General features: G+C 40.1%; 2 protein-coding genes across 3 annotated transcripts in view; one reads left to right on the forward strand and one right to left on the reverse strand.

The window, feature by feature from the left end:
- Window positions 1-3,533, reverse strand: part of si:dkey-219c3.2 (transcription initiation factor TFIID subunit 4) — a 51,911-nt gene extending 48,378 nt beyond the window's left edge. For both annotated transcript variants that reach the window (XM_053631182.1, XM_053631183.1), the window contains exons 1-3: window positions 2,261-3,533; window positions 1,191-1,351; window positions 148-237 (exon numbers count right to left, since the gene is read on the reverse strand). In XM_053631182.1, coding sequence (XP_053487157.1) covers window positions 148-237; window positions 1,191-1,351; window positions 2,261-3,494 — 1,485 coding nt within the window. In that variant the 5' untranslated portion in view covers window positions 3,495-3,533. The remainder of the gene's footprint in view (window positions 1-147; window positions 238-1,190; window positions 1,352-2,260) is intronic.
- Window positions 3,534-7,650: 4,117 nt separating this feature from the next.
- Window positions 7,651-12,871, forward strand: dnajb9a (DnaJ heat shock protein family (Hsp40) member B9a). Its single transcript, XM_053631196.1, has 3 exons — window positions 7,651-7,713; window positions 9,917-10,147; window positions 10,570-12,871. The coding sequence occupies exons 2-3, from the start codon at window positions 9,931-9,933 to the stop codon at window positions 10,998-11,000; spliced, it is 648 nt and encodes a 215-aa protein (XP_053487171.1). The 5' UTR covers window positions 7,651-7,713; window positions 9,917-9,930; the 3' UTR covers window positions 11,001-12,871.
- The last annotated feature ends 86 nt before the right edge of the window (window positions 12,872-12,957 follow it).

The following is a 12,957-nucleotide window of genomic DNA, read 5'->3' on the forward strand; positions in this document are numbered from 1 at the left end:
CATCTGCTCTGTGATACTGCAGTTCTTTATATAGCTCTTTATTTTGTTTGCCATTAAGTAAAAATGACAGGGGCCTGCTGAGTGCCGGGTGGATTAGTAAAGATTACACAGTGAAGTGTTGGAAGTTCAGATGAAGAAGACATGTACCTGTAGAGCAGGGCTAGCAGGGCTGGCTGTCTGGACCACTTTAGCCTGTGCAGGAGGAATCGGTCGGATGGCTTGGGATGTCACTGGAGACTGTGTGACAGAAGTGAGAGATCGCCCAGAATTCAATCTAGAGAGTCAAGATCTTATGGGCCAGTATTTCAGACACAGATTATGCCTGGACCTTAAAACACTAAACCTGCCACTCAAATTCAATCGAGGAAGTCTCATTTATTTAAAATGATATTACAATGATGGATTAACCAGAACATGTTCCAGGTGTCTTCTGGGACCTTTCATCATGATCTCCACTGTGGCGTGGTACCCTAATCGTACACCTTTTTTAGCTTTAGTCGGTATCTTTTACCGAGGAATACACTTATAGTTTACCTTTAGAGTAAGCTTTACTCTAAAAAACTAATCACAATCCATTTATGGAGCTTAACCTTTTACACTAGCCTATCAAAATTTCCAGGTGAAAGATAAACGATGGCCCTAAAGTTCAAAACACTTTAAGAAACTAAATACACAACAGCAAGTATAAAAAAAAAAACAACATAACATTAACTCAAAACAGAAAATGTAGGTCCTTATCGAGTGTCACGTGCTCATTTCTGATTGGATACGGGGTATGACTATCACAGTGAAAAGGAAATAAGAACGTGAAATGGCTTCAAAGCTTTTGCAACAGTAAGGGCAACACATTTCAACTTGTGAAACATAAGAAAATAACTAAAATCATTCAACTTTTTTTGCTAGGCTAAGCTAATAGCAGACTGGGGGGGAGTGGAGTTCCTTTTCACCGTGAAAGTCATACCCCGTATCTAATCAGATACGAGCATCTGACGTTCAATGAGGACCCACCCACTCCGTTTTGTGTTTTTGCTGTTGTGTTTATTTGCTTTTGCGTATTTGGTTTGGTAAAGTGTTTTGCACTTTAGGGCCACTGTAAAGATACATATTAAAGGTGTAAATGATAAGGGTACCACTGCAGCAACAAGAAAAGGCACAGTTTAGTACCCTTTTTACAGAGCTTATTCACATACTTGTTGCACAGGAGTGGTGACTCGAATGGTGGCTGTAGTGGTGGTCGTCGCAGGCGTCGGAGACAGAGTCGCTTTCGTCTGATTCTGAGCCTTCGCCTGGGCCAGAACCTGCTGAGGAACCAGCACCAACTGGCCCGCTTCGGTCCGGACAAGCACCATTCCTACAGCACAGACGATACAGGGAAGCAGGAACATGATTCTGCAGCAGGGATGAACTTTTAACGCAACACTCAATCAGGATAAGACCTTGCATTGCTCGGACATAGCGAATCATCAGCTCGCTGAGATTAGACTTTAAGTCAGCTCCTGATTTTCTGTTAATGGTGTAACGATGGATATCCAACCGATTCAGGCCGTCCCTTTTGAATTGATAACATTCAGTTGTAAAACTGATAACACAACCCCTGACAAATTTTTACCATCATATTAAATCATTAGCAATATAAAATAGTTTTCTTGGATTATTATATTCATAGGTGAACACTATTCAAACTTTATCTCTGGAATATAAATAAGTTTACTGGAAATGACTTGTTTGTTAGAGCAGTGGTTCTCAAAGTGGGGTCTGTTAAGGTCTGTGATTTTTTAAATTTTATTTAGTTACAGTGATAGAAAATCAAACCCACCTTTATGAAAGTGATATTCATCATATGACTTCGCATATTATTGTTAGTAGTAGTATTATTATTACGTTTGAGTGGTCATTTAAATGAAATGGGTTTACTCCAAACTTCAGTAACAATGAACAATATCTAATTCATTCTAATATTAATATATATCAGAATTAAAGAGAACTCCTACTATATTCTGTGAGTGGAAAGTTCAGGACTTGAAAACTCTATGGCTCTAATAAATAGCGAAGATATAACTGCACGTATTTAAATAATGTACACGAAATAAATCTCTACACCATGGATTTATTCTACATTTAAAGGCTCTAAAAAGTCGAAGAAACCCCTGCGTTAGAGAAACGATCACATAAGGTTCAGAAGAATATTTTTTTTCCATAATGGACTCCAATGGTCATAAGGGTGGAGTATAAATAATGCTCGTGGTGTCTGCATGCTTACCCGGTGGTATAGTGAATCCTGGCGGTAACTGAATCGTGGTCTGTTGTTGAGGTCTGACAGTAAGCTGAGGTACCACTGCCCTCGGAGCAGGTGCAGCAGGAACCCCAGGTCGCACGGGGACAGTGCTCGCTGCTGGAGACGGAGTAGTAGGTCTCAGCATACCCGCAGCCTGACCTGTAAGTCCTGCTTCTGGCTTCACCAGCACTGACGGGGTGCTCACCACTGGAAGCGGGGTACTGACTGCACCTGAGTGCACGGCTGTACCGGTTACAGGAGGCCGCAGGGCTACGGGAGAACCGGCAAGCTGATTTGGGACAATGGTTTTAATCTGGGTTTGGGGATTCGTTTTGATCAGACTCGCGTTGGAAAAGGTCAGCGTGGGGGCTGGGACAGAGGCGACACTCACAGGCACTGCAAGTTTAGGGTCACTATGACTGGGTGCAATGTTGATAGGTCGGTGCAGGGCAACAGCAGGGACTGTCGGAGCAGCTGATACACTCACAGGCTGTGGCAATATATGATTAGACGGCTGAACAGAAGTACCAAGAAAAGTCCCATTAGTGCCTTTGGAAGTGGATGTGTTGCTGTTGTCGGTGCCTAAGCCAGAGCCAGAACCAATGACAGCACCATTCACCCCGGTCTGTAATCCGGCTACAGGAGCTGAAGCAGATGAGAGAGCTACAGTGGCACTGCTGCCATTCTCACCAGCCAGCGCTCTGGAGGAAACGGCGCGGATAGTTGAAGCTATGTGATTGGTGTTAGGGAGAGTATCTGTAGCTGATGATGAGGATGGTGATGATGATGATGATGATGATGCTACAACTGCTGCGTCACTTGAACAGTTCGGAGAAGTTGCGAGTCCCGGTACAGCGGGCTTTGGTACTAACGTGATGTTTGGCTGCACTCGGTTGGTAGCCATCATCCCCCCAGCGTTCAGAGCGGAAGGGACAGGGACAGAGTTGGAGCTCGGTGTCCTCTCGGAGCCGTTCTCGCGCTTTACCTCCACTCTGTGTAGTCCTGACGCTCGCGCCTCCAATGCGGTTCCCGCTTGAGCGGCTTGGGCTTTTCCTAAGTTGTTGTTTCCGCTCTCGGGTGCTCCTGATCTCTGCGCCTCGCTCTGGGGTTTATTCTGACCACCGAGCTCCGACTCTAACGAACCCACGAGGTCGCTGACGGCTTTTTCGTCCACTTCTGAATACAGCATATCTTCCAGCGGATCGGGGACGCCCGCCATCTTTGGAAGACGCTCGATGGAGCGTGTCGTGCGCGTGCGTTGTTTTGCCGCGAAGTGCATTGTGGGAAACGGGGCGGGGTGACGTCACAACTCCTCTTCACCTACGTGCGGAAAGGGTCAGTGGCGCCAGTCTAGTAGCCAGATCTGTCAAAACAAAGCAGAAAATAACGAAATTTAGTGCTTTATTGTTTAAAAGATGGCATTATCTCAATGCCATGTCGGTTATAATACTGGAATAAAGTTGGTTTGACGTTGGACGTTCGATATTCGCAGACATGCGGAAATTAAGGGACCGTCTCTAAAGTTACATACGACATTGTTATACACGGTTCTAACTTCAATAGCATTTGAAGGCAATGACTTACAGTCATATAACCAACTGTAAAGTGTTCATGTAGCTGTCAGCTATAATGCACACCTTTTAGATTTTTGATATTTAATAAAATAAGCTATTAAATCGTATATAATTTTTGCCATGTATTTTATTACTGCATGGGCTCATACACAAAATATACCATAATTTAAAGCTCAATAGCATTTGAAGGGAATGACTTACAGTCATATATCCAACTGTAAAATGTTCATCTAGGTGTCAGATATGACACACACCTTTTAGATTTTTTGTATATTTATTAAAATAAGCTATTACATCATATGTATATTAGATATGAATTTCACTACAGAATGAGCCCATACACAAAATATACCATTATTTATAGCTCAGTAGCATTTGAAGGGAATGATGTACAGTCATGAAGCCAACTGGAAAGTGTTCATCTAGGTGTCAGGTATAACGCACAACTTTTAGATTTTTGATATTTGTTAAAATAATCTATTAATTCACATTTAAATTTGACATGTATTTCATTACTGAATAGGCCCATACACAAAATATATCATAATTTAAAGCTCAATAGGATTTGAAGAGAGTGATTTACAGTCATGAAGCCAACTGTAAAGTGTTCAACTATGTGTCACCTATAATGCACACCTTTTAGATTTCTGATATTTATTAAAATAAGCTATTAAATCATATGTAAATATTGTCATGTATTTCACTACTGCATGGGGTCATATACAAAATATACCATAATTTAAAGCTCAAGAGCATTTGAAGGGAATGACTTACAGTCACAGACACACACACATACACACACACACACACACACACATATATATATATATATATATATATATATATATATATATATATATATACATACATACATACATATATACATACACATATTCATACATATATATGTATGAGTGTATATATACACACATGTGTATGTATACTATATTATATCTAATAAATAAAATGTGTTTTCACAGCATTGTTGATCGTGTCACAGCTTAGAAACAAGATCATTGTTAAGTTACAAATAGAGAGAACCCTAAGAGGATTTTAAATATATAAATAGAAACAGACAGGCAAAACCCCATCCCAACACAGAGTGCAGGGTGTCCACAAAAGCAGGCATGTAAATAAGAATCGAAAGTTGGGCTAAAATCAATTTTTTGTGCTCACTTTTTATTTTGAAAACCTTCCTTCCTTTCATAGGTGAAAACAATTCAAACTTTATCTCTAGAAAATAAATAGGATTACTGAAAATTACTTGTTCATTAGAGTAGAGGTTCTCAAACTGGGTCTTTTTTTATTTAACTGTCTTTTTAAATTTAGTTACAGCGATGGAAATCAAACTCACCAGTATCAATGTTATATTTATAATATGAGTTTAATAATATGAATATTATTGTTATTATTAATTTAAGTGGTCATTTAAATTAAATGGGTTTAATCCAATCCCCAATAACTCAGACACAAGTAGGCCTACAAATAATATCTATTTAATTTTAATATTTATTTGAATTAAGGAGAACACCTAATGTTTCCTCCAGGTACTTCAGGTTCCTCCCCCAGTCCAAAGACATGTGTGGTAGGCTGATTTGCATGTCTAAAGTGTCCATGGTGTATAAATGGGTGTGTGAATGTGTGTGTGATTGTGCCCTGCGATGAATTGGCACCCCATCCAGAGTGTACCGTGCCTTGTGCCCAATGCTCCCTGGGATAGGCTCCAGGTTACCCGCGACCCAGTAGGATTAGCGGTATAGAAAATGGATGGATAGATCTTCAAACGAAATACAACATAAAACAAAAACAACCTGAGTAAACACACAATACAGTTTATTTATTTATTTATTTATTTTATTGACGCAAAAAAGTTATCCAACACCTATCACGATGTGAAAAACTAATTGCCCCCTTAAACTTAAAATCTGGTTGTACCACCTTTAGCAGCAATAACTGAAACCAAATGCTACAGATAACGAGATCAGTCTTTCATTTACTTCTATAACTAGGATTTACTCCTATGCTTTGGATCATTGTCTTGCTGCATAATCCAGTTGTGCTTGAGTTTCAACTTACAGACTGAAGACTGGACATTCTCCTTTAGGATTTTCTGGTAGAGAGCAAAATTCATGTTTCCCTCAATTATTGCAAGTTGCCCAGACCCTGAAGCAGCAAAGCATCCCCACACCATCACACTTCCACCACTATGCTTGACCGTATGTATGATGTTCTTTATGTGGAATTCTGTGTTTGGTTTACGCCAGTTGTAACAGGACCCCTGTCTTCCAAACAGTTTCACTTTTGATTCATCAATTCACAGAACTTTCTCCCAAAGGGTATGAGGATCATCAAGGTCTGTTTTTGGGAAATTCAGATGAGCCTTAATGTTCTTCTAGGTTAGCAGTGTTTTTCACCTCACCACTCTTCCATGGATGCCATTTTTGCCCAGTGTCTTTTTGATAGTGGAGTCATGAACACTGTCACTTTCATTGATGTAAGAGGGGCCTGTAGGTCCTTTAATGTTGTCCTTGGCTCTTTTGTGACTTGCTGGATGAGTAGGTGCTGTGCTCTTGAAGGAATTGTGGAAGGTCAGACACTTCTGGGAAGGTTCACTACTGTGCCGAGTTTTTCTATCTGGAGATAATGGCTCTCACTGTGGTCCTCTGGAGTCCCAGAGCCTTTGAAATAGCTTTGTAACCCTTCCCAGACTGATGTATTTCAATCACCTTCTTCCTCATCATTTCTGGAATGTCTTTCAATTTTGGCACAGTGTGTTACTGGGTAAGACCTTTTAACCAACTTCATGCTGTTGAAAAAGTTCTATTTAAGTGTTGATTTGATTGAACAGGATTTGCAGTAATCAGGCCTGGTTGCATCTAGTCCAGCTGAGCCCAATTATGAATGCAGTTTCATAGATTTGTGGAATTAGTAACTATGGTGGCAAATGCATTTTCACACAGGCCCAGTTGATAATGATAATGATAATGAGTCTTTATTGGTCACATATACATATGTACAGTGAAATTCGTTTCTTCGCATACCCCAGCATGTCAGGAAGCTGGGGTCAGCCATGATACAGTGCCCCTGGAGCAGAGAGGTTTAAGGGCCTTGCTCAAGGGCCCAATAGTGGCAGTGCTGAGGCTTGAACCCCCGACCTTCTGATCAGTAACTCAGAGCCTTAAGCGCTAAACCACCACTGCCCCACCACTGGTATTGGATTTCTTTTTTTTTTGCTTCAATAAATAACATTATCATTTAAAAACTGTATTTTGTGATTCCTCAGGTAGCCTTTTTTCTCTTAGATTGTGCTTTCATTTCTGAAACAATCTGAGATATACAAAAAACCAGAAGTACTAAGGCAAATACTTTTTCACAGCACTGTAGATAAATGGTTACAGAGTCAGAATTACGTGAAACTAATTTTTTTAATGTAAAATTGTTGACTGGGTCATTGCAATTATAAAAGTTGTGTAATATTTTCAATTTCTTTCCTTTGTTAGGGCTTTTTTTGGAGGGGCTGAGTCCCCTCCTGATTACCAAATGTCATTTCTGTTATAATTATAGCTACAAATGTGCAAAATCTCTGAATGAGTCGATAGAATTTCTTTTCATCTGACATTGGTCCCTTTATTTGATATTAATATAGAACTGTAATAGAAATGGAAATGTAATAACTAACTCCACAGTATATCACACTATCTCTGCTTTTACTGTACGCCACCTTACTGAAATTGCGTCTTTCGGCGCACGTGAAGGTCACGTGATACAAAACCAACCAATGGGGTTGCGCTTCGTGTTGTTGCTTGGGATGGAAACGAAAGCAAACCGTTATCTGTGCTTCACCGGTGACTGTCTATATTAAAGGTAACGTTAATTAAATTTATATATATATGTATTGGGAATAATAGCTGTGTTTTATTTAAGCGGAGGGTTTCCCGAAGTTTTTTTGCTGTTGTTTCTGTTACGGTAATGGTACAAGTGGTTAGTTTGTGCATTAGCGTAGCTGTTAGCTCATGGACACCAGGGAGACAGGCTGACGTTATGTTTAACCAGCAGCTTTACTGAAGCCAACACTATGTTCGAGATTGTGTCAAGGATTATCGGTTATATAGCTGCATAGAAGCATGTCCCAACCACGGTGTTTCTTTTGAAAGAAATTTTCTTAAACTGGTGGAGATTATGACCAAACACTGAGACTCGCTCTGGTTATTATTTAACCATTTGAGTTATATAAGCTTTATTGGACAATTGAATCGAATGGATTCATCTAAAGATCAACAAACTAGACAACTCGTGATGTACAAGTGAGGTCTTGGATTATCTCAAGATCAGAAATTTAAGTGGAGTTTCATATTCCTCATGAAACCTAAAGAACCATGTTCTCTCTGAATGAGAGGATCTACAGTCTCCTCCACTAATATTGGCACCCTTGGTAAATATGAGCAAAAAGGCCCAAGCGAAATTCACAAAAATATTATGCTGTCACGGATATCAAACAAAACACAGGTTAATGTGTTTATAGGTGTGCAACAATTATTGGCACCCTTTTAGTCAATGCTTTTTGCTACTTCCCTTTGCCAAGATAACAGCTCTGAGTCTTCTTCTGTAATGCCTGATGAGGTTGGAGAATATATGGCAAGGGATCTGAGACCATTCCTCCATACAGAATCTCTCCAGATCCTTCACATTTCGAGGTCCACGCTGGTGGACTCTCCTCTTCAGTTCACCCCACAGGTTTTCTATGGGGTTCAAGTCAGGGGACTGGGATGGCCATGGTAGGACCTTGATTTTGTGGTCAGTAAACCATTTTTGTGTTGATTTTGATGTATGTTTTGGATCATTGTCCTGCTGGAAGATCCAACCATGGCCCATTTTAAGCTTTCTGGCAGAGTCAGTCAGGTTTTCATTTAATATGTGTTGTCCATGATGCCATGTAATATCTGTAGTCCATTATGCCATGTAATATCTGTAGTCCATGATGCCATGTATCCTAACAAAATGTCCAGGTCCTCTGGCAGAAAAACAGCCCCAAAAACATTAAAGAGCCACCACCATATTTAACCGTGGGCATGAGGTACTTTTCCATATGGCTACCTCTCTGTGTGCGCCAAAACCACCTCTGGTGTTTATTACCAAAAAGCTCTTTTTTGGTTTCATCTGACCATAGAACCTGATCCTATTTGAAATTCCAGTAGTGTCTGGCAAACTGAAGATGCGTGAGTTTGTTTTTGGATGAAAGTAGAGGCTTTTTTTCTTGAAACCCTTCCAAATAACTTATGGTGATGTAGGTGACTTCGAATTGTAGTTCTGGACACTTTCTGACCCCAAGATGCAACTGACTTCTAAAATTCTCCAGCTGTGATCCTTTCTTGGCCACTTGAACCATCCTCTTCACAGTCCATTGAGACAATATAGACACACGTCTAGTTCCAGGTTGATTCATAACATTTCCAGTTGACTGGAACTTCTTAATTATTGCCCTGATGCTGGAAATGGGCATTTTCAATGCTTGTGCTATTTCTTTATAGCCACTTCCCATTTTATGAAGCTCAACAACCTTTTGCTGCACATCACAGCTCTATTCCTTGGTCTTACCCATTGTTATGAATGACTAAGGGAATTTGGCTATTAGTTACCTCATATGTATACCCCTGTGAAACAGGAAGTCATGGTTGAATAATTTCCTGTTCCTAGTCACCCAGGTGTACTAAAAATATATTTTTCTCATATGAATTCATAGGGGTGACAATAATTGTGGCACACAGAGATTTTTTTTTATATAAACCTGTGTTGTGTTTGCAATTGTTTGATATCCATAAGAGTATTTTTGTAAATTATTTGAAGAAAAGATTTAACAAAACGAAAGGTTAAACAATAAAGACAATTTTTCACAGCCTTCTTTGCTCATATTTACCAAGGGTGCCAATATTAGTGGAGGGCACCATATATATCAGACCTAAATGCAATTCAAAAACTTAGATTAGATCTTATTATGTTAATCTGAGTATTAAGCCTGTAGAGTGACTTGTACATCTGTCTGTCTCTTCTACTCTCTTTTATCAAACAGGCACAAGCAACGTCATGGCCACAGTGCAGTCGACGCTAATGTTCGCCATGTGCATCCTGATGATAACAGAACTGATACTAGCCAGAAAGGACTACTATGATATTTTGGGTGTACCTAAAGATGCCAGTGAACGTCAGATCAAGAAGGCTTTTCACAAGCTCGCCATGAAATATCATCCAGACAAGAATAAGAGCCCTGATGCGGAGGTAAAGTTCCGGGAAGTAGCGGAGGGTAAGTCATTAAATAGTTTGTAATAAAAACATGTTCGCACATGTTGGAGAAATTTATCCTGCACTAATATAAAAAGGATCACAGTCACATGACCAAGGTCTTAAAGTAATCGTAGCTTATTCAAGCTTCTTACACTTCTGCAAGTCCAACTTTCTGCAGGAGGGGGCGGGATTGGTCAGAATTCCTTAGGGAGTAAAGGGATTTAAAAAAAACTAACCATTTTATACACACCTCTAAATCACAACAGTCTTCCAAAGTGTTTGACATCATTCATTTCCTAGAAAATTCAGCTTGATCAGCTGCCATGCCTGAAATTCCTCCCTTCTTGTCAAAGGATGCCGATTTTCCTTCCTTATGCTTCTCATTATGTTCAGTCACATCATTATAGTCCAGTCTAAGCTCTATTCTCTCATTTTTTTCAGCATATGAAACGCTGTCAGATGAGAAAAAGAGGAGAGAGTATGATCGGCTTAGACAGAGCGCTTTCTCCAGCGAAGACGTGAAAGGAGGAAACCAGTACTTCCACCAGTCCTTCGACTTTAACTTCGAGGACATGTTCAGAGACTTCGATATCTACAGTCAAAACCGGCACGCACGCCCCAAACGGAACTTCGAGGAGCATTTCCGAGCTCCCCAGCACGGCCACAACCGCCACAAGAGGCACTTCCAAGGAGCTTTCGGAGCAGGGTTCTTTGAGGATCTGTCTGATGACATGGAGAGAATGTTTACATTTGACAGACATGTCAAGCGGACTGAGAGCAGGTTTCAGGGCATGGCAAAGCAGCACTGCAGGACTGTGACTCAGAGGAGGGGGAATATGGTGACCACCTACACTGACTGTACCTCGTCCTGAGAGCCACGTGACTGCTCACTAGAGTTTACTCCTCACCTAGAGTTAAGCTAATTTTGTCTGGATTAGACATACTAATTTATAAACCTGCTGCTGAGATGAATGAAGCTCAACGTTGTTTATAAGTGACTAAGTTATGATAAGGAGCACTATTCGGGATTTTCAGTTTATTAACTGACATTGATAACCACTTCTTGCAAAATGTAAAAACAAAACCTCTCCTGTTGTTTGACTACAGTGTATCAGATTCAGATTGGACTTGATTTGATGATTAGTCACCCATGATGATGTGTAAGCTTTCTATTTTGCCATTCAGATCAAAGAATGCATAAAAGAAACACTAACATAATCAGTTATTTTCACCTGGACTGTAATCAGACACAGAGTTTATATTGCTGTCTTCTTTAAATCATGCTAGCTATTTATAAAGGATTGTTGCGAAATGCTGACTAAAAGAAATCTCCACATATAAGTGACAGCATATAGCTAGTTTTGTAGATCTGAACACACTAACACGTGGCACACAATGGATTGCTTTGGAGAAGAATTAGTTGTTGTATTTTTTTCAATTGCTCGGAAAGTTTAATACTTGTTAGGTGTCCTTTGCAGTGTGTATGCATTGTGAACTAATGCGTAAGTCCTTTTTGATGTTAATCTTACTCCATCAGAGGTGGACAAAGCATACATTTACTTTCTAGCCCACTATGAAGCTTCAGCGTGCTGCCCAGTCTTGTGTTTTGGTTGTCTGGAAACCTAATTGACTAGGCTAAGAAGTGCGATTGTAGCTAACATAATATAATACCGTATGACAAGCTATTTAGCAAGTTAAATTCATTAGTACAGGCTAAGAGAAACGAACAACTATGTGATTATGTAGGTGTTCTGCGACCTCAATAAAATAATCATTGGCCACAATTTTGGCTTTAAAACATGGTGTTCTGTTCTCACGTCGAATGTAAATGATCTTACACGTTTCTGGCTAGCGTCTTTATTTCCTATCGAAGTGTTTAATTTGCGAAGTGACTCCATGTTGTGCTAGCTGGAGAGTTCTATGTCATCTTTGTGCTGGATTTTATTATTTACCTGGTATTCGCGATTCTAAAAAGATTAATGAAAAGAATTAATCTGACTAGTAAAACTCTTTCCATCGTTCGCCATATTGCATTAGGTGGTGTGTGTAGTACAGCAGGTGGTGGTGTTCAAAGCAGCACATTTTATAGTAGCATTGCACCAGTGTGATGTGCATTCTGTTTAAACATGGCCACCTTAAGACAATAATAAGTAGGGTTTATTTATCTTTTTTTTATGGTTATTTACTCGGGGCACGGTGGCTTAGTGGTTAGTACGTTTGCCTCGCACCTCTGGGGTTGCGGGTCCCGCCCCTTCAGGGGTTGCCTCCTGGTACTCCGGTTTCCTCCCCCAGTCCAAAGACATGTGTTGTAGACTGATTGGCATTTGTCCGTAGTGTGTGATTGTGCACACAATTGTGCCCTACGATGGGTTGGCATCCCGTCCAGGGTGTCCCACGCCTTGTGCCCCGAGTTGGATAGGTTCCAGGCTCCCGTGCGACCCTGTGTAGGATAAGCGGTATGGAAAATGGACGGATAGATGGGTATTTACTAGACAATTTTGAAAAAACTACTAGCCCCCAGACACACAAAATAACAACTGATTTTTCACGTTGAATAGTTTTGTTCTTGTGCAATATGTTAAAGCCAGCTGTGTTGTTAATGTCACTGTTTTGAGTTGACTCATCAAGCACTTCCATAAATCCTATGGTTAGTGGATAAATATATAAATATAACTATATATGAATGTCTATATTCAAAAGCAAACGTTATGTATTCTTGGGTGGAATAAAATTTGAAAATGCACTTGTCTTAAGTAATTTTTTTCTGATTATGTAAGGCGATGATTCTCTAAGTGGGGAATTAAAAAAAAATTGTGACAGTTGTGGAGA

This window comes from Ictalurus furcatus, chromosome 8, assembly GCF_023375685.1.
Source record: "Ictalurus furcatus strain D&B chromosome 8, Billie_1.0, whole genome shotgun sequence".
In the NCBI taxonomy this organism is placed as follows: domain Eukaryota; kingdom Metazoa; phylum Chordata; class Actinopteri; order Siluriformes; family Ictaluridae; genus Ictalurus; species Ictalurus furcatus.

What these genes read in the sequence shown, in the direction of transcription:
- dnajb9a (XM_053631196.1), top strand. Translation starts at nt 9,931, where the DNA reads ATGGCCACAGTGCAGTCGACGCTAATGTTCGCCATGTGCATCCTGATG. An exon ending in GTTCCGGGAAGTAGCGGAGG is followed by an intron (nt 10,148 to 10,569) that starts GTAAGTCATTAA and finishes CATTTTTTTCAG; the next exon opens with CATATGAAACGCTGTCAGAT.